The sequence below is a fragment of the Colias eurytheme genome, chromosome 29, assembly GCF_061535395.1.
Source record: "Colias eurytheme isolate Ceu_HAF_F1 chromosome 29, ilColEury1 Martin Lab GWU primary, whole genome shotgun sequence".
NCBI lineage: Eukaryota > Metazoa > Arthropoda > Insecta > Lepidoptera > Pieridae > Colias > Colias eurytheme.
Genome location: NC_143008.1, coordinates 4,930,489 through 4,951,068, shown reverse-complemented (window position 1 = coordinate 4,951,068; position 20,580 = coordinate 4,930,489). Strand labels below are relative to the sequence as shown.

Genomic DNA, 20,580 nt, shown 5'->3' with positions numbered 1-20,580 from the left:
GCGCTGGTCAGCGCTAGGCGCTGCCATATAACATTTGTCTTGGTCTGCTTCAACCTGCTTCCTTTGTGTAGAATGAACCAGCTGCAGCGCTGACAAGCGCCGGTAAGCGCTTATAAGTTTCCAGCTTTCTTTCTGAATACGGCTTTTTAACCCACCTTTTAACAGTTCAAACTACATTCAAACACACATTAGATCCAGTTTTCTCAGTGAAGAAAAAAAATAAATTCAGCGCAAAAATTCTGCAGATTAAATTTGACAGATAAAAAATTCGCGCCATTTATTTGACAGCGTTTCAAATTAAGAACATGCACAGATAACACATGATCGTTGGTGGTCTGATAGAGGTCGGTGCAATTAAAAATTATAATATATAAATACGTCCTAATGTTGCCATGAGACAATTTGAATATTAAATTGGAAGATTTGTAAAATATATAATAATAAAAAATGTAAATATGACTTTGATCTAACGTTCATTATAATTAGCAATGTCTAGTCTTTAATTTTGTTATTTGTTAATGTACCTATCTACCTATAGAGTATTCTGGAATAAATTAATGATTTTCAATCAAAAAAAACAATATAGGTCAATCAAGGCGATAGGCTGTTGGCAGTCAATAAAACTGCCATTACACCAAACGTCTAGTTTTTCAGTAAAAAAAAATATTATAAAACTTAACAAAGGGCGTATTTACAATCACACCAAACGTCTCGACATTACATCAATTCTATTTATAACAACTAAGTATGTAAAACACAAAAACAGAAAAAAGCGAGACGCAATGGAGATCCTCCGGGTACCAGGAACGAAGTGGTGTGGCAAGGGGTTCTCAGCGACCCACTATTCTCAACTCGGGGGTTACACACGAACGGATAGGTGTTGTAGGATCCACGATTTGAGGTGTCCCTTCTGGATCGGGGGGATGGAGAAAAAATTTGGATTGTACAATTGGAGGATAAATACACTGATGCATTGTCGGTGTGATGAAAGGTTGGTTGTGATTCAATCTAGCTTAGATAGATTGAATATAACTACAGTGTTATATAATATTATGTATTAAATGTAGATAAGAATTTAAGAAATTGGATGTAGTTTTGTGTCAATAGTTATTCTTAAATTATTATTATAGACATTATACAAAATGTCCAATTCTTTCATTATGACGTTGACATTTTCAATTTGCTATATTATGTTTGCATGTGTGTATGTGTGTGTTTTAAGGTTTAGGTGGTGGTGGGTATAATTTTGTATTAATTAAAAAGTAAGTATGAATTTAGTGTTAAATATGTATATAACATGTAGACGTTTAGTTCGTGTATATGTTTAGTTTTATTAGTATTTAATATTGTTATTAACCTAGTAAAATTAGTAGTTACGTGGAGGTAAGTTTTTGAAATGCTCATTATTTTAAATGGATTTTAAATTATAATTTTATAAGGACAAATATATACTAATATTATAAAGCTGAAGAGTTTGTTTGTTTGTTTGTTTGAACGCGCTAATCTCGGGAACTACTGGTCCGATTTGAAAAATTCTTTCGATGTTAGATAGCTCATTTATCGAGGAAGGCTATAGGCTATATACCATCACGCTACGACCTACAAGAGAGGAGCCACGGGGGTGAAACCGCGCGGAGCGGCTAGTATCATAATAAAAGTGTCAGTGGTTCATTTGAAAATATAGAACTAGTCTATCCATTTTCAGTTCTGTGTAGATTATTTTATACTATTACTAGCGGTCCGCCCCGGCTTCGCCCGTGGTACCTACATGTTTAAACTATCCTATCTCTCAAGTTGGATCGAACTGCACATGGTGTGCGAATTTTATTAAAATCGGTTAAGTGATTTAGGAGTCCATTGAGGACAAACATTGTGACACGAGATTTATATATATATATATATATATATATATATATATATATATATATATATATATAAAACAATGAGCAATATATATATAGGTATATATTAAGATATACTACATTCAGCCCGCAGCTTCGCCCTCGTTTTCAAAGAAAAACCCCATAGTTCCCGTTCCCGTGTAATTGCCGGGATAAAACCTATCCTATGTGTTAATCCAAGTTACCCTCAACATTTCATTGTAATCGGTTCAGTAGTATTTGCGTGAAAGAGTAACAAACACAGACACACACATACTCACAAACTTTCGCATTTATAATATTAGTAGGATGAAAACTACGTAATTAATTTTCTTTATAAAATAAATAAATAAATAAAAATATTAAGTTTTAAATATCATACAATAATAAAATATTGATATCTTTTCAAAGCTTTAATATTATGATAGGGAAAAATCTGATTAGAGCTTCACACTCGTTTATATCTTTAGTTACTGTTGCAACTTAGTTTGGTTTTATTTAGATAATTTTTGTATTACTTATTTATCCGACTTAAATAATAGAGTATGTTGTCTCTATGATTTTAATGATGGATGATCTGAAGAGTTTGTTGAATGTGCTAATCTCTGCAGGAACTACTAGGCTAGGCTTTAGGCTATAATATATCATCACGCTAAGACCAATAGCAGCGGAGCAATGTGGGTAAAACCGCGGGGCACAGCTTCTTAGAACATAAAGTTATAAATTTAGTAACGTAAACAATATATTCTACTATATAAAAATAAGTCGGGTTTTCCTTCCTGACGCTATAACTCCAGAATGCACGAACCGATTTCCACGGTTTTGCATTCGTTGGAAAGGTCTCGGGCTCCGTGAGGTTTATAGCAAAGAAAAGGTGTCTCTGGTGGCGAAACGGAGTTCACCCGGTTGGCCAGTTAGTCATAAAATGGAATCTGTACTGTAAAAGACACATACCTAGAGATTATTTCTTCATAATCGTTGTATATTTGAAAACGTAATAAAACCTCTTTTATATAAAGAAAAACAATCTTATGAAAACAGATTCATTTAAAATAAAAATAACGTATCATACACAGTTTCACCAAAATCGCTTCAACCCTTCCAAAGCTACATGTCACCAACGTAACTAAAGTTTATATCTACTCCATGTATTTTTTGTTTTTTATTTTTGTCCCCAAAATAATCAGTGTGGCATATTAATAGAGTCATTACGGTGTGATGGAGGTAAAAAGTAGATAGATGGTTTATATGTGGTATAAAATGGAGAAAGAGGATACCCGTCGACGGGTTAGCACAGGAAAAGTGTGGAGTAGCTTTTTTATTTATTTATTTTTATAAGGGAAATATATTAAAGTGGGAAGATAGGTTTGATAATTAACATGTTAAGTAGAAATTTGTTTAAGCAATTTAAAGTATATAAATAATAATACTTAAATAAATAAATATTTCGGGACAATTTTCACACACGGCACGATCTGATCCCATACTAAGCTTTCGCTTGTGTTATGGAAACCAAATGGCTGATAAACATACATATAATATTATGATATGGGAACAAGTTATAACATAAATAGTTATGTTTTCAGCGTAAGTATTTAAAAATAGCACTTAGGTTTTGCTTGCGCTCTTTACATTATTGTATGAATTTCGTCGGCATCATAATTTTCTAACTATTAAAAAGATCTGTAGATCTCGATATGAAGACTTATTTTTAGAATAATTTGTTTTCTGAGTTTCCTCTTTAAATCAGTTTATTTTTTCCAAGATATCTCAATAATTTATTTTTACTAACTAACGTACACCGTTCAGCGTTATCACGTTTCTTTCATGCAATATCACTACATAGTACAAAACAAAGTCTTTTTCTCTGTCCCTATGTCCCTTTGTATGCTTAAATCTTTAAACTACGCAACGGATTTTGATGCGGTTTTTTTAATAGATAGAGTGATTCGAGAGGAAGGTTTTGATATATAATTTATTATATTTCAGACAAAGCGGGCGAAGCCGCGGGCGGAACGCTTGTTTTGTAATAAAACTATTCCTCTTCACTTAACCATATATTTTTTTCTCACAATCTTTCTCTACTCCACAGCTTCCCTGTTCCCAGTGACAATTATAAAAGTCCCGATTTTATCTCACATACCGCCTAATTGGTGGTCATATATTCACTCTGTACACGGGAATGCGGTCTTGATTGACAATAATATTAAATTTTTATTACGGTTTCGTCAAAATTATAAAAATTTTGTATAGTTTTATTTCTGTTTGTCTACTTAAGAGATTCAGTGTTCGTGATAAGTTTTTGATTAAAATTTAGGTTATTTAGTAGTTGTTTCTGTTTGATTAGACTCAAACATTTATTTATTTTTGACTGACCAAGCCAGAGGTTGTAGGTTCGATTCCCACCCGGGGCAAATATTTGTGTGATGAACATAGATGTTTGCTCTGTGTCTGGGTGTTAATTATCTATATAAGTATTTATTTAAAATTATATAGGTATGTATGTTTATCAGCCATCTGGTTTCCATAACAAAAGCGAAAGCTTAGTAGGATTCAGATTGTGCCGTGTGTGAAAATTGTCCTGAAATATTTATTTATTCAATTAGACTTCTTCTAGAAGCACTTCTCATTATAACATATTTTAATATTTACCACCGATTCGGAAATCAGTATCTATGGAGAAGAACTGGCAAGAAACTCCATAGAGGTCAATGAATTAAGCGGAAACAGACTAACATACATTTTTTTTTATTGATTTAAAGAGTAATACAAAAAAGAAAAAAAAATCTTAAAAAAAGAAATGTTTAATTCAGATCATCAAAATAATACTCATTAAAACTGTTCAAGCAGATTCTAGGTCATCTCTAACCAATCTATTATTCGACACAGATTTGTTTGCGTGTTTGTCACGGATAAACTCAAAACCACAGGACCAATGTCAGAAAATCTCTTCAGCATCATGAAACTATAAATTCAGAAAAACATCTAGTAGTTTTATAAGTTGCGTTTTAAAATAAAATTTTTGGACAGGAATTATTTTATGAAAATAAAATAAAAAACAATTCTCGTAACTGTGTAGCTAATTAAAAAGTTCATTTCGGTCACCAATTAATTTTAAGTAAAACCTCTTTAATAAGCTATAATGGAGTCATTGTATTGAAATAAAATAAAAAAACTAGGATATCATAGACACGAAATCCATAGATAAGTATCTACAAAAGAAACGCTCTAACTAGGTGTTTAAAGCTTTTGATTGTTAGAAAAAAATATCTGTAGGTTAATCTTTATTTGTATTAAATAAAAAAGAACCTTAATGTAAGGGGAAAAGGTCTGTTTTTGATCAATCGATGATGTTTACCTGGATTAAAGGGACCGACACTGTCATAGCCTATACGGTTGTAAATTAAAGAAAAAAATACCTGAGATATAGATAGGAAATGCTGCTAAAACTGAACATGCTATAAGAAGTCTTTCGTATAATATTGACCTAAATATTATACAGTCCAAATCCGAGCTCCCAGCCGCCCAGGAAAGACTTAAAAATCGGGCATTTTTATTTATTTCAAGGACATAATATCGAATGTTTACTAAGAATAGATAGTATAATTCAAGAGAAAAGTTTATATGTTTGTTATGTTCCGCTAAAACACCGAAAATGTGCGAAACAATAGCTCATATTGCGTCATGGTCACAACTCACAGCATAGCATAAGAATTCCCGTCAAGGGGGGACGCCCTTGCGCATGTCGGTACCAGGATGAACCTTCCGTTCACCCACGCGTTCGTGAAGATGTAGAAGCCCTTCTGGCTCACGTCGAGAAACACCACACAGAAAAAAGCATAAGGCTTAAGAACCACATCGGGAATTTTGTATTTTGGCTTCAACTGAATAGAATAGATAGATTAATTGAAGAGGAACTATCAAGAAGCGTTATGATACCTATATTTTGTGTATTTTTACCATTTAATGTAACGCAATAAAGAAAACTAATCCGTTTCATAGTTTTAAAGATGTAAGCTTCGCAGTAAACATACCAAGTTACATAGGGAGAGACGGACAGACGGGAAGCGACTTTGTTTTATTGAAGTGAAACTTCTTTAAGAGTAAAATTTTCGCGTCTTGGCAATACCGTCACGTCATGGCGTAAGGCATAAAAATATAGGTTAATTATTAAAATTAAAAACGATGATTTTTGTTCATATTTTTTACCTATGCCTACGTTTTGCGTACGAAATGATATAAAATTGTTAATAAAAAAAACTATTTATAGCGTGTATTCAAATTGACATGACCAAAATTCAAAATTATTTTCCCGCCATTATATTTGTCAATTACGTCACTACTTTTTACGACAGCTCATTAAAAATTAAAAAAAAAATCGAAATTCAAATTTAGAATGTTACCATATACAATGCGTGTAATTTTAGCCAACAATCAAACGAAGCATATCAGAATTTTATTGCATACAGCGGGCGGTCCCTTGCGAATAAGAGAAGTTGAAATTCGTAGAAAGAATACCGAATATAAACGCAGTTGTTTATTTTTTGATGTACTTAGAACATTAACCGCATCAGTTAAAAAAGTAAGTTTGTTAGAGTAAAAAGTAATAAATCTTGAAGTTATTACTGATTGAGTATAGAGAATTATAGCTATTTTAAAGGAGTAGGTAATTAACACAGATATATAGCTATGGTAATTAATAATTATATTAGGTACAGAATAACAGAAATAACTGTAGAATTTTAACTACTTTAAAGTTTAAACACAATATGTTGTTATTTGTTCATATAGGTAACTGTATTATTATCTACGAATATTTTATTATTAGACAACAATTATTTACAATACATAGTAGTGTGAAGTCCCATGTCCCCAAGTGGGGTAAGGGGCAGATGCATTATGCATACATCTGTTTCACTGATCGATTTTCTTTAGGGACAAGTAGATGATCAGCCTTCTGTGTCCTGCCAGACCGAGACATTTTTTTTCTTCGTCTCCACCGGGAATCGGACCCAGGACCCTCGGTTCTACGCAAACTAAATAAATAAATAAATAAATATAAAACAGTACGTTTTATTTTAGTCTTTCATTTTATTAAAATCAACTCGGTGAATTTAACAATTGAATAATATCAAGAAATTATTGAAAATAAGTCTCTTTTATATTCATTTTAAATTTAAAATCTGTATCTTATCAGAATATCATTAAAGGGCTGTTCACACGAGACATCTTGTCATTTCGGTGAAATGTTCGAATTCGGCTGCGCGGCTCAATGCGCGGGTAATGGCGCGGAAGCCATAGACTAAACAGGTGTTGTCTTTAGGGTTTCCCCTTTTTTATCTGTGCAAAAATATGTTGTATGTAGGTACTCTTGGTAGGTACTTTAAATGTTAAGTATGTATTTGAATTTACTAGATAAACAATTTTATAAGAAAATTATCAAGAAGATTTCAACAGTTTTTTGGCGGCGGGATGTTCTTGGAAAGATTAATAGCGAAAATTGTTAAACAAATAAAAATATAGTTTTAAAAATAGTTAAATAAAATGAGCGTGTGTGCCAAGCACACGTGTCAGATGTGAAACTTATTAGGCAAGATTCAAAGATACCGTCGCCCACAGCCGTCGCCTTACTCCATGACGTGACGGTATTGCTATGACGCGACCTTGAAATTCCACTCTCAATGCGCCTAAAAAAGTTTCACTTCAATATCAACATGAAAAAAACATTGCGACAAATAAATGGGATCGAAAAAATAAAGATAGTTTAATTAGTTTCTGACCAGTGTATTGTATTTTATTTAAGTAAAACGGTACATAAAAACATCATCTTACACTACAAACTGACATTGTTTCTCAACTGAAAATTTTCCGCGCCAACAGCGCCATGAAAGCTGTCAAACCCGCCATTTCACATAACGTCACAGAGTATATAATATTACGTATAACGTTCCGTTATCTGCACGCTTCGCGGGATTTATAATCTGTGAATAATGCGCTTAAATATCGGCTGACAATACATAAATTATGAACGTCAAAGGGCGCAGGTTCTTTGTGGTTTATCTATAACTATTTTCTTGTTTAGCGGGGCGGAAATTTCTTTTTGTGCGCTGGCAACACTGGGGCTATTTGTATCTGTCGTAATCTGCACTATTGTGATTTGGCGGGGTCGAGTAATGGATTTTATAATGTACTAGCGGTCCGCCCCGGCTTCGCCCGTGGTACATATTTCCCAATAAAAAGTAGCCTATGTCCTTTCTCGGGTATCAAAATATCTCCATACCAAATTTCATGCAAATTGGTTCAGTAGCTTAGGCGTGATTGAGTAACAGACAGACAGAGTTACTTTCGCATTTATAATATTAGTATGGATTATCGAATGACACATGTGTGTGTTTGTTTGAACGCGCTAATCTCAAGAACTATACTGGTCCGATTTGAAAAATTCTTTCGTTGTCGGATAGCCCATTTATCGAAGAAGGTTATTATCTATATATCATCACGCTCGACCAATAGAAGCGGAGCCACGCGTGACGCGGGTGAAACCGCAGAGCACAGCTAGTCATTATATAAAATACCAATGTCATTTAAAGTCTGCATCTCTAATGTTTTTTGCACGGTTTTTATTAAACGTATAGACTCGCTTACCACATAGGTTGATCTTAAACTACTTTTCCAATACACCTTTTTATGAAAATCTAACTTTCAAATCTAACAAATTAATTAGGTTTACTCTAACTGCATTTCCATCTTCAAAGCAAAGCTAAAAAATAAAAATCAACTCGAACTCATCAGTTTAAAAGAAAATGTGTGCGTGTACTAGTGTACACACGTAAGATGAAACTTCTTTATTACGTTATTTTTCAAAAAATAATTTATAAATTTACTACATAACAACTTTAACTTTGTAACTTTACAGAAATACGTCGAATCACGCGTGGTAGGCCGTAGGGATAAGAAAAAGATGGCGCGTAACGGAAAAATGTCGCGCGTAACGAAAAAATGTTACACTAAATTTTTTTCCAACCCCGATAAAGAAGTTTCACTTCAAAAATTATACTGATAAATTCCGTTATAAACAACGATGTCAAAGAGACCAATAATACACAGACAGATACGTAAGATACGTTAAAACAATAAAACCCTCATATAAGTTAAGTATAACAAATATACTCATAAATCCTAAGCCCCACATTTTCCTTCGACCCACTAACCAACTAAAACGTAAATCTAAATCTCGTTTATATAATTAACGTTTTCACCAATTGCACAAAGCCATGAATAAACAGCTTACATTCAGAGACGCAGTCAGAAAAACCCAGTTTACTTAAAAAGCACTCAAAATTTTCGCAAAGCACCTCGCCTAACAAAACATTAACTACAGACGAAAAAGGTTATACGGGCGAAATAAAATTCGCTGACCAGTGCCTCGACTAACGAGTAAAAAAAAATACAAAAATAAAAACAAAACTTTGGCGCGCAATTCGGTAATTCTTTTTTGGGCGGGAATAATCCTTCTTTTGTTCTTAAGATTAAACCCGCATTGATTCGGTGTTTGCCACTTGTAAGTAACTAAGCCACTTATGTTGGGCTTTGTGATAGTGCGGGGACGGTTTGTCGATAGTTTCTGTAGACGGTTTGTCGATAGTTTCTGTATTGTCGATAAAATGAGAATACTTTTAGTTATTGTGAAAATTTAATCGGTTTTGAAAATGTTGTTCGGTTGAAATTAAATATTAACAGTAATATTATAAAACTTCAAAAAAATGATAGTATGATATCGGTTAAAACGAATGAAAGTTAATTTAACGATAATTATATAAAATTAAAATTTATGAAATAAATAATAATAAACACACATGGAAAACAAGAATATCTCATTTTTTTAAACCGTACAAAATTATTAAAACTAATTACGTTCTTGACAGCAACACAACATCATTCTCAAAGCGAAACTTATCAAATGACACACAACAACATTATCTATAAAATTGAACGGAAAATTTAATTATAATTTTATCATTTATTTTATCGATACCAGCACACCACTATTCTTGACCAGAAGTTTGACAAATGAAGCAAAAGCGTGGCCCTTAGAGAAAGAACAGATTTACTTGCAAAGTAACGTTATTTGTATCGTTAATTTATTTTATATTTTTATTTATTCTTTCGTACACGAATTTAGTGCTGAACTACTTCGTCCATTAAACATGATGTAATTTCATAATTACTTAGGTATATAAATAATCACTACATAGTATAAAACAAAGTCGCTTTCTCTGTCCCTATGTCCCTTTGTATGCTTAAATCTTTAAAACTACGCAACGGATTTTGATGCAATTCTTTTAATAGATATAGTGATTTAACAGGAAGGTAAGTATATAATTTTTTAGGTTTTAGTCAAAGCGGGCGAAGCCGAGAGTGATAAGCTAGTGTCAAAATATTTATAAACAAATCATTTCTATTTATGTATTATATTTAATGATAACCTTTGACGTCAGAGAAATACATCTTGTTTAGGATTATAGGTCATGTTTATTTACAAAACATCAAATCTCTATTTATGTTTATTAGAAAATAGCTGCTCCGCGCGGTTTCACCCCCGTGGCTCTACTCCTGTTGGTTTTAGCGTGATGATATATAGCCTATAGCCTTCCTCGATAAATGGGCTATCTAACACCGAAATAATTTTTCAAATCGGACCAGTATACTAATATTTTAAAACTGAAGAGTTTGTTTTTTTTTTATTTGAACGCACTAATCGGGAACTACTGGTCCGATTTAAAAAATTATTTCGGTGTTAGATAGCCCATTTATCGAGGAAGGCTATAGCTATATATCATCACGCTAAAACCAACAGGAGCGGAGCACTTCGGGTAAAACCGCGGAGCACAGCTAGTAAATTATATATCTACTATAACCTTCCCCAAGAATCACCATTTAATAAAAACGAAATCTGTCATGCAGTTTTAAAGATCTATAGCATACAGACCTGTGATACAGACACACAAAAAGCGACTTTGTTTTATAATAGCTAGTATGAAAATCGTCTTATCGCAAACGATTTCCAAAAAGACTGCCAATATTAACACTCTCCCTCCTTACACTACATAAGATCGCGCACAAACGCCGTAAAGCCGATCGTTAAGTGCGAAATAAGTGAAATAAGTTCTGTCAGCTCAAAGTAATCCCTCTAAGCGGGAACTATCGACAATTTGTTCTTTGAACGCTGCACGTACGAAAAATGGATGAAAATTTTGAAAATTGGAACGTACGATTTTGTGTATTGAGTTTGCAGTAAGGAGGTTTTATGCGGTGGCCTTTTTGTATGCATTTTTTCGTAGGTCATATTTTTAGGAGGAAAATTTTCTAAATCGAAGAGACTTAAAGTTTTTAGTTTTTACAAACGGTAACGTTAGGTTAGGAATAGGTTATTTATATTTGTATATTACACATGTATTTTTTATTTTATTTAAGCTTCCGGATTTCTATTATAGAAGATAGTTTAATCGTAATTTGAAATTCTTCATATATTTTTTTTCTCAAGAAACACCCGATAGATCTTTACTACATAATATAAAAAATTTATAATTTTATTTAATACTAGCGGTCCGCCCCGGTTTCGCCCGCGGTACATATTTCGCAATAAAAGGTATCCTATGTTCTTTCTCAGGGTCTAAAGATTATCTGTGCCAAATTACATCAAAATCGGTCCAGTAGTTTATGCGTGAAAACCATACATACATACATACATACAAACCTTTCCTCTTTATAATATTTTATTTATATTAGTATAGATAATTTATTCGAAAATGTGTTTGTATTTCTTTCATGACAAATCGGAGCTATTTAAGATGATTTTGTGTCCGAAAAAAGGAAGACAATGACATATACTTCCTAAACACATCGCAAGCGAATTGACTTTTACCGCCAAAAAGATCTCCAAAACAAACAGAAAAATAAATATTGCATTTCTCATCTTATCGATAAAATAAGTTATAAATCACGATGCACCGATTCGAGCACCCTCGACCGGCGCGTTGCATCTGACAGCCCGCCATTACGTCAAAACGTTTTCGCGCCATTTATCGCGCTTCGAATAAAAATGGTCATAGACAATTTGTAATTGCGGTATAAGCGCATAGACTAGAAATGCATTGTTTGTTTGTAAGGACAATATAAGTGCGTTGTTTGCCTTTTATTGGATTAATTTATATAATACTAGCTTTCCGCCCGCGGCTTTGCCCGCATTGTCTTAACAAAATGTAATAAATTATATACTAACCCTTCATCTTTAAGATGTCACTCTATGTAATAAAAAAAAACGCATCAAAATCGATTGCGTAGTTTTAAAGATTTAAGTATAAAGGGACATAGGGACAGAGAACAACTAGCGGTCCGGCCCAGCTTCGCTATGGTACATATTTCGCAATAAAAGGTAGCCTATGTTCTTTCTCAGGGTCTAAAGATTGTCTGTGCCAAATTTCATCAAAATCGGTCCAGTAGTTTATGCGTGAAAATCATACATACATACATACAAACCTTTCCTTTTTATAATATTAGTATAGATAGTTGAAGAATTATTCTAATTCAATGGTGTTTTACATTTTTTGCATACACTTCTAAAATCATCACAAAGTACCAAACGTCACCTGGCCGGGTAATTTTCGCGCGCTTTACGACGAAAATGTCATAAATGGCGCCAAATTATTACAGATAACAAAATGCAGGAAATATATTTTAATAGAGAAGATTATGCTACTATTTTTTCCGAACCTGGATCTGCTTAAAATTAAGTTTTCTTGTTCGAAGTCTTTTCTGAACAAAATAATAATTACAACAAAATAATATCACCGAATGAATCGGTGCATCGTGATTTATAAATGATTAAAACTAAATTATAATAGATAAATTTTAGAGACTAGACTGATAAACACTGACGCATACGTTTTAGAGTAAATACATAATATTAAGTAAGTATAATAATTATTTATAATGTCTTATGTCATATACATATTTATTAGAAAGTGCAATATTCGTTGGAAAATATTTTCCAGTAAGTTTAATTCATTAAAACATAGTTATTAAAGTTTATGCGTTTAAAATCGCTTCAAAGTTGTAGGTACTTAAAAATTTAAGCTATCTAAATTCTAAACCAGCAATCGTTATTCTAATAAGACTTAAAAGTTGGTGGGTATAAAAAGAAGTTTACGAACCTATAACACAATTTAAGGAAGATCTTTATACTGTGACTCTACTATCAGACCTACAGAATATAAACAAAAAACATAGAAATTGGTTAAGCCATTTCGAAGGAGTATCTAGGAATTGGCTAAGCCATTTCGAACGAGTTTTATACAGGGTGTCCCTGTATCGGTATACTAAGCGCGAAGGGACTTGTAGTTTTGCATACACTGATCACGTAAAAAATACTTAAACAACAAAATTACCTACGTCAAAAATTTTTTGCTGAATTTTTCTGAAAATCCAAGTTTTCTTCTCTAGCTTCAAAATGCATCTCTGGAATTTTATAAGTATTTTTAACGTACACGTGCAAAACTATAACCTCCTTTGAGCTTAGTATACCAACAGTGGGACACCCTGTATAGGAGATAACCTATGTTCGAGAATTTCATATATAAACATTAAACATAGTGAACACAGATCTCAATTCAGTTAACGGCCATTTTGTGTAATCTGTATCAAGTTCTAAATTTAAACATCTACATTTTATTACACACTTAACTTTTTAAAGGAACAACATACAGGAATGTGACCACAGATAGAGAATTGCTGACAATATCTACGATAAAAGTGTCAATAAAACGGCCATACTTAAATTTGATAGCTCGTTTTAGTGTTGCCATATCAGCTGTAATAAAATGCATAATTTGAGAGTTAATAGGAGGAATGTTTTGATTTCCTAATATGTATGTTGATCTGCCGTGATTTGTTATATAACAATCTGTAACGATAGTAGTAATTTTGAGGTTATGAGATAGTCTTAGCGAGATGATATATGACCTATACCCTCCCCCAATAAATGGGCTATCTAACACCGAAATAATTTTTCAAATCGGCCCAGTAGTTCCCGAGATTAGCGTGTTCAAACAAACAAACTCTTCAGATTTGGATATAATAATATTAGTGTAGATGGTATTTGGTAAAGATTAATCGGTCATGGTAAAATCTTCACTAGGTGATAGAATTATTGTAGTTTAGATTTTGGCTTATATAAAACTGTAAGGGTGCTTTTCCTGTAAAAATGGGCGAAAATGTGTAGCAAGGAATGTGTTTGAAAATAACCAATAGTATCGCTTCAAACGTTAAGCACTTCCATCTTCAAACTAAATGAAGCGATATGATTGGTTATTTACAAATACATTCCTCGCTACACATCCTCGCACATTTTTTGCGGACAAGTACCCTAAAAGTAAAGCACGGTGTAGAATGTTCGAAAGGTTGGGATAAATAATATACTGAATAAATCTCGTTTAAAATCTGTAAAGTTTTTAACATTTTTAAACCATCACTATTTAAAAACGAAAACTTACTCAATAAATTTATTTTTTCCAGATTCCGCGCCTGCTTAAAACTAGCAGACACTTCCGTATCCAACATGGTTGGTAAACTGTTCTTCAACGTCGTACAAACGAAATGCTTCATCCTAAAACCCATCAAAGTTTGCACACAACGCTCTTGGTGGGGAAAATGTTTGCGCCGTGGCTACATGAAACAAGCTTACCTTCGGGACAACTTGCCATATTAAAAAAAAATGACATTGACATTGACAGTTAAGGCCAGTTGCATTATGACACTGACAGATGGAGGGCGGCAAAATTGACATTGATTTAAAAATGTAATTCAATTTTTTTTTGTGAATTGTGATTTAGTTTTACATGTTAATTTTAGTTGTACTTGTTTGATGTAAGGATTAAATGATGAATTTTGTTGCGTGTATGATGAGTATTAACAATACTCAAATTAGAATTTTTAATTACTTATCTAGAAAAAAGTTCTATTGATAATAAAAGCAAAATAACAACGCATAATAATAGCTCTATCCCTTTCCATCTTAGCATAATTCAAATTCAAGACGAGATATTCAATACAGATGTCATCTTATGTAAAAATAAATGATTTATATAGATAATAAAATTAGTAAGTAATTAGAATTATTATGTACTTTTCAATGATGTTCCTATAAATTTGTAGAGCATGATATTATATTTACTTACACTATGTTAACGGGTTAGCTTATTCTGAATATTATTATGATTTATGACAATCCATATAATATAATTTGTAAGAAACTTATGTATGTATGTATATTTAATAATTTTTTAAGTTGGACATTTTTATTAAAAATATATCAATCAAATTTATAAAGAAAATTTTCTTATAAATCGTTAAATTTTATTTACCTACGTCATGTTTATTTCTCTGTTATATATTTTTTCATTGTATAAATAGAATATACCTTATTAGAAAGTACCATGATAATATCACAGTATTACTTACAATATTATAGATATTGTAATACTGTGATAATAAAAATTTTTTTATTACAAAACCAGAAATAGGACATATTGTATAGGTACTCTTCTTTGTGTTATTACCATTAAATTTTAAAATCAGTCCTCATTATTTTTTATGGCAAGAAAAAAAATGCTTTCCATCAAATCAAGAAGCTTACTTAACATCTAATACCATAGACTAATAATAATATACTACGTAAGGGCGTATTCAGAAAGAAAGCTTGAAACTTATAAGCGCTTATAAGCGCTTATCGGCACTTATAAGCGCTGGTAACCCGCGCAGGAAAATATATGAACATGCGCTTATAAGCGCTGATCGGCGCCGACAAGTTCCAACAAGTTTCAACAAACTTGTCGGCGCCGATCAGCGCTTATAAGTGCATGTTCATATATTTTCCTGCGCGGGTTACCAGCGCTTATAAGCGCCGATAAGCGCTTATAAGCGCTTATAAGTTTCAAGCTTTCTTTCTGAATACGCCCTATACAACTAATACACTGGAGATTTCAGTATGAACATTAACTTGTAACAAGAAAATATGACCTTGAATGACGCCTGTATGTTTTTTTATCCCTTTCACACCAAACTAACTACCTAGGTGTGAAAGGGATAAAAAACATACTTACAGGCGTCATTCAACGTCATATTTTCTTGTTACAAGTTAATGTTCATACTGAAATCTCCAGTGTATTAGATATAAGCTTCTTGCTTTCCATCAAAAAAAAATACATAATTAAATAAAAAGAAAGTTCCGAATGTCAATGTCTTCCATAGATACAAAAACTGGTAATAAATAATAATTGAAGAATATGCAAAAAAATATAGTTAGGTATATTTTATTTCACACTGCCTCTGTGTAACATATTTGTATTTAAAATGTATAATTATATAATTAAAAAAATATGTATTTGTAAATAGTGTAGATTATTATAGTTTTAATAGAGTCTGTAATCTGTATTATTTATTTTAATAATATAAATTATTGTAATATTGTGTGACAATGGTTTATTAAAATTATTATTATAAGTAAATGTTCTAGATTTAGACTTTGAGTATAGATATTAAGATAATAATTTAGAAATAACGTGTCTATTGAATTTTCAGTAGATGTTGATAACATTCTTGCGTAAATTTCTATGAGTTAACAAACTATTTTATTTTATTTTCTTTATTTCATTTTTGCTTACGTTCATTGTATAATATGTGCATTTGAATTTATTCGGAACACCCTTATTTATATTTTGTAAAGAAAAACTATTCATTCAAATATTTCCATGGTTTTACCACAGCTATTATTTTAAGGATAAAATACATTTTAACCATTTATATGTGAATAAATTATAATCAGAGAACCATAGAGAAAAAGATTTCAAATATTAACAGCAATTAGCAAATAATAATAAATGAATGTAAAATGGCTGTAAGTTAACGAATTAATTTCTGAAGCAATTATTTATCAAAGATGTGCATTTTTAATCAATTTGAACAATTAAGAATAATCCAAATTTCGTACATAATAATATAATGTAATCTAATTAATGAATAAAGTTAACAAAAAATGTAGTCAAAGTGGTGCCAACATTGGCCTACATACTCTCTTTTATGATTTCTAATTTTGAAATGGAATATTCATATGATTCTCGAAATGCATCTCTTTTGTATACTCGGACTTAACACTAGATGGCGCTGAAATTAATTGTAAATAATTGTCAAATAATGTTCTGTTCATAATAAATAAAATTAAAAGCAATATAGTTTTAGCAATAATTTAATAAGTAGTATTTTAAATAATGACAATTTGTGAATTGTATTTTTATCTCTAGGTTACTAAAATGTTAGTAGACGCAGTTAATATAGTTGTTTAGTACCAATACTCATCAACAGATAGCGCTATTATATATAATATTTTCTTTTCAAAAGACCTTACCTTAGAAATCTGTAAACATACAAAAATAAATATGTAATTAAAAGTGTAAATCTAAGTCCTATAGCTGTCAACATTATTATTCAAGTAATAATTATTATTCCAGACGAAAATAACTTGTATTTTGATATTTTTATTTGTATATTATTATAAATTTTTACCTACATATCTCAAGTGAATAAAAATTCAAATTAGTCGACAGACCTATAAATGCCATACAATTTTAATATTCTAATGTAATGACATATTTAAAAGCGAATAGAACAAAATTAGTTTGTTACATACATACTTATACGTGTAAAAAATCGAATAATATCCTGTAGGTCGTCTAATTAGGCTTGAAAAAATAAATACAGTCAACTTAAAACCAATCAAACTAGATGTACTTAACAAACCCTGTAGGTATATAATTTATCTGCCGTAAAATATTTATGTCAAGAAGATTTAAAAAAAACATTTAGTATTATTTCATTTAAAAAACACATAATTGTATATGTATATTAAAAAGTTAACCAGAAATTTATGTCCCAGAATTTTCCATAAAATATTTTTAAGGTTTAAATTAGTTAATCTTGCGAAGTTCCTGTTGTGACAATATTTTTTAGATTATACTTGATTGTGTAGATGTCTGTACTTAGTATGCTAAGGGAATGGTAATAAAGATGATAAACGTTGGTTTTTGTTTTATTTTATACCTCTTTCATTTTTATAATAAGTAATAATAAATTTTCGTAGAGTAAGAAAATAATATCTTCCTTCCTCCATTTCCTTACGAATATTAATTGCTCCATGTATGCTTAAATATCCAGGTGACAAATACCATCAAATACTATCTGCGGACTGCCTATAATTCCAGTCCTAAACTAAATTTATACCATATTTCAGCAAAATCGGGTCAGTAGCATTTACGTGAAAGTAAAATTCTTGAAACCTATTAAGTGCTTATCAATAACTTTCAGTTTCATTTATGTTTTTGTTACTTGTAACAGGCAAAACATCAATATATATTAGAATACAAATATTAGATAAAAAATGAACTCTTTATTAAAGTTCACAATATTTTTCCATGACTTTACAAGTCTTGGAATAAGTTGAATAAAATTTACTATGGAGTGTAGTTAAAAGAATTGATAGACATAATACAGTCCACTCTTTATAAATTCATTCTAATGGACACTTAATATAAATGATTTATGGCTGATTTTCAATCCTTGGTTAATAAAACTTACTCGTCGACGTTCGGGTATTATACTACCATTTCTAATATGTATTATATTTGCCCGTTTTTTACAGTTTATAGATGACATTTTAATATTAAGTGTAAATTATTTTTATTGGACGGGTAAGTTTTAACTAAGGATTGAAAAATCGGCCCTTATAGTCTGTAGTCCTTTGTTCACACTTTAAAAAAGAGATATCCATGCGATTAGCATCACATACATTTATAGTTGTTGAGTAGTGTATTGTATCTACTAGTCAACTATAGATGGCGCTTTTGTCAAAAATAACCATTCAGTTTGGGGCATTTTCACAAAAATGTATACCCCCCTGATTTTCAACTGTCCCTCGAATTCATTAAATTCTATATAATGAAGTAGTTGCCAGAATTATTTATATATGTTATCAAAGTGATTATACGTATACAATATTTTGTTTTTTTAACAAAAACTATGACAAAATCTAAAATAAAGTTAAGTTAATTATAAATAACAATCGAAAAATGGGTAATTTTACGCTGTCCCCTGCTTACTCTTACGCGTTTATTACATTATTTCTTAACTTTTTTGTAAGAAAGGTACCATCTTTTAAGGTTTTATTTGGTCCAGGATAATCAGTTACTGTGATAATAGTTAAAATATAATAACCTTATATAACAAAATAAAAGATAAAAAAATAAAAAATAAAATCAAAAAAATTGTCCTTCCCGGAACATTCAGTTGTGTCACCGATTTTCTAAAAAGAAAATTACTGTGGTTCAATTAATTTTGCATTACTGTCAACACCATAGCTACTGCTATGCAACTTATCAGGTTAGAAGCCGTCAGGGTAAAAAAACTGCTTAGAAGGAGTGCACGCGTGTTTGCAAGCCGCAGGGACCAAATTCTTCATTCAGGTATGTGACCATATTTTGGCTTATTTCTATCTATTTATCTTGTAGTATTTAGTTAATTTTGTTTTAAATGTTTTATATGTAAGTTGATCAAAAGTTTTGATGAATATAAGTGTTGTGGTTGTATTTTAAACCGTTTTTATTACTAGAGGATTATCAAATGTGACTTCCGCTGTGTGACTATTTGAGCGGTCACATATACGCTGAACGAAAAGTCACAACATGCCTGAACACATAAAGCAATGTTTACATGGCGATTTTCTTGAGCTATAAAAATATTTTTCTAAGACATTTTTGACTGAGTAGGAAACTACGGCAAAAAGTAGATTTCAAAAATAAAAATTATTTCCCCATACAAATCGCAACAGCTGATTGATCATTTTGCATGAGGAAGTAAAATTTTTTTTTGAGGAAAAAAAAAAGAAGCATTATGCAGAAAAAGAAACAAAATAAGCCAGCAGAACTAAGAATCTAGACAATGTGCCTTGTATAACAACGAAAGATAATAATGGAACAAAAATTAATTTTTTTCACGATATTTTTCATTGGTTTTTTTTTTATTTACAGATTAACCTTCGTGTTTGCAGCGTCCACTGAAACAAGATTTTTTTTATCAAATATGGTGATTGAGATTATTTAAGGTTAATAATAAACGAATCACGAAGACTGATTATCGACTGATTAATTTGATTAGTGCCAATATTAAACATAAAAGAGACTTCTTATTCTTGAATCTTGATAGTAATTTACCCTTTAGATAAATAATAATAATGTGATGGCTTAAGCCCGAACTTATTGTGATAATTTAGTTTGAAGTTAAGTTAAGTTTATAATTATATTTATTATGTGTGCCTGCGTACTTTTTTTTCGCCATGTAAACGCACCCTTTCCCTTTTTAGGTATTCGGTTGTGTGACTGTCCCTATATTACGGAGCTGAATTTTTTAAATATTTCAGTAGATTTTACATTTAATGCCCTTCAAATCAGTCTCTTTAATGGAGAATAATACATAAGTGTAATATTTGTTGCCTTTTCTCTAAAAAAGTATCTAACATTTTAAATGTAAAGATAATAATGACAGTTGAAGTACCAGAGTCACAATACTGAATATACTATTGTTTTTTTTAATTAGC

The 20,580-nt window shown here is 31.2% G+C and overlaps 1 protein-coding gene across 3 annotated transcripts in view; it reads left to right on the top strand.

Moving 5' to 3' along the window:
* Nucleotides 1-14,987, top strand: part of LOC149896240 (uncharacterized) — a 63,763-nt gene extending 48,776 nt beyond the window's left edge. For 2 of the 3 annotated variants that reach the window (XM_090118095.1, XM_090118097.1), the window contains 2 exons: nt 767-991; nt 14,454-14,987. In XM_090118095.1, coding sequence (XP_089974221.1) covers nt 767-991; nt 14,454-14,646 — 418 coding nt within the window. In that variant the 3' untranslated portion in view covers nt 14,647-14,987. The remainder of the gene's footprint in view (nt 1-766; nt 992-14,453) is intronic. The other variant, XM_090118096.1, reaches the window with a different exon arrangement.
* Nucleotides 14,988-20,580: the final 5,593 nt, after the last annotated feature.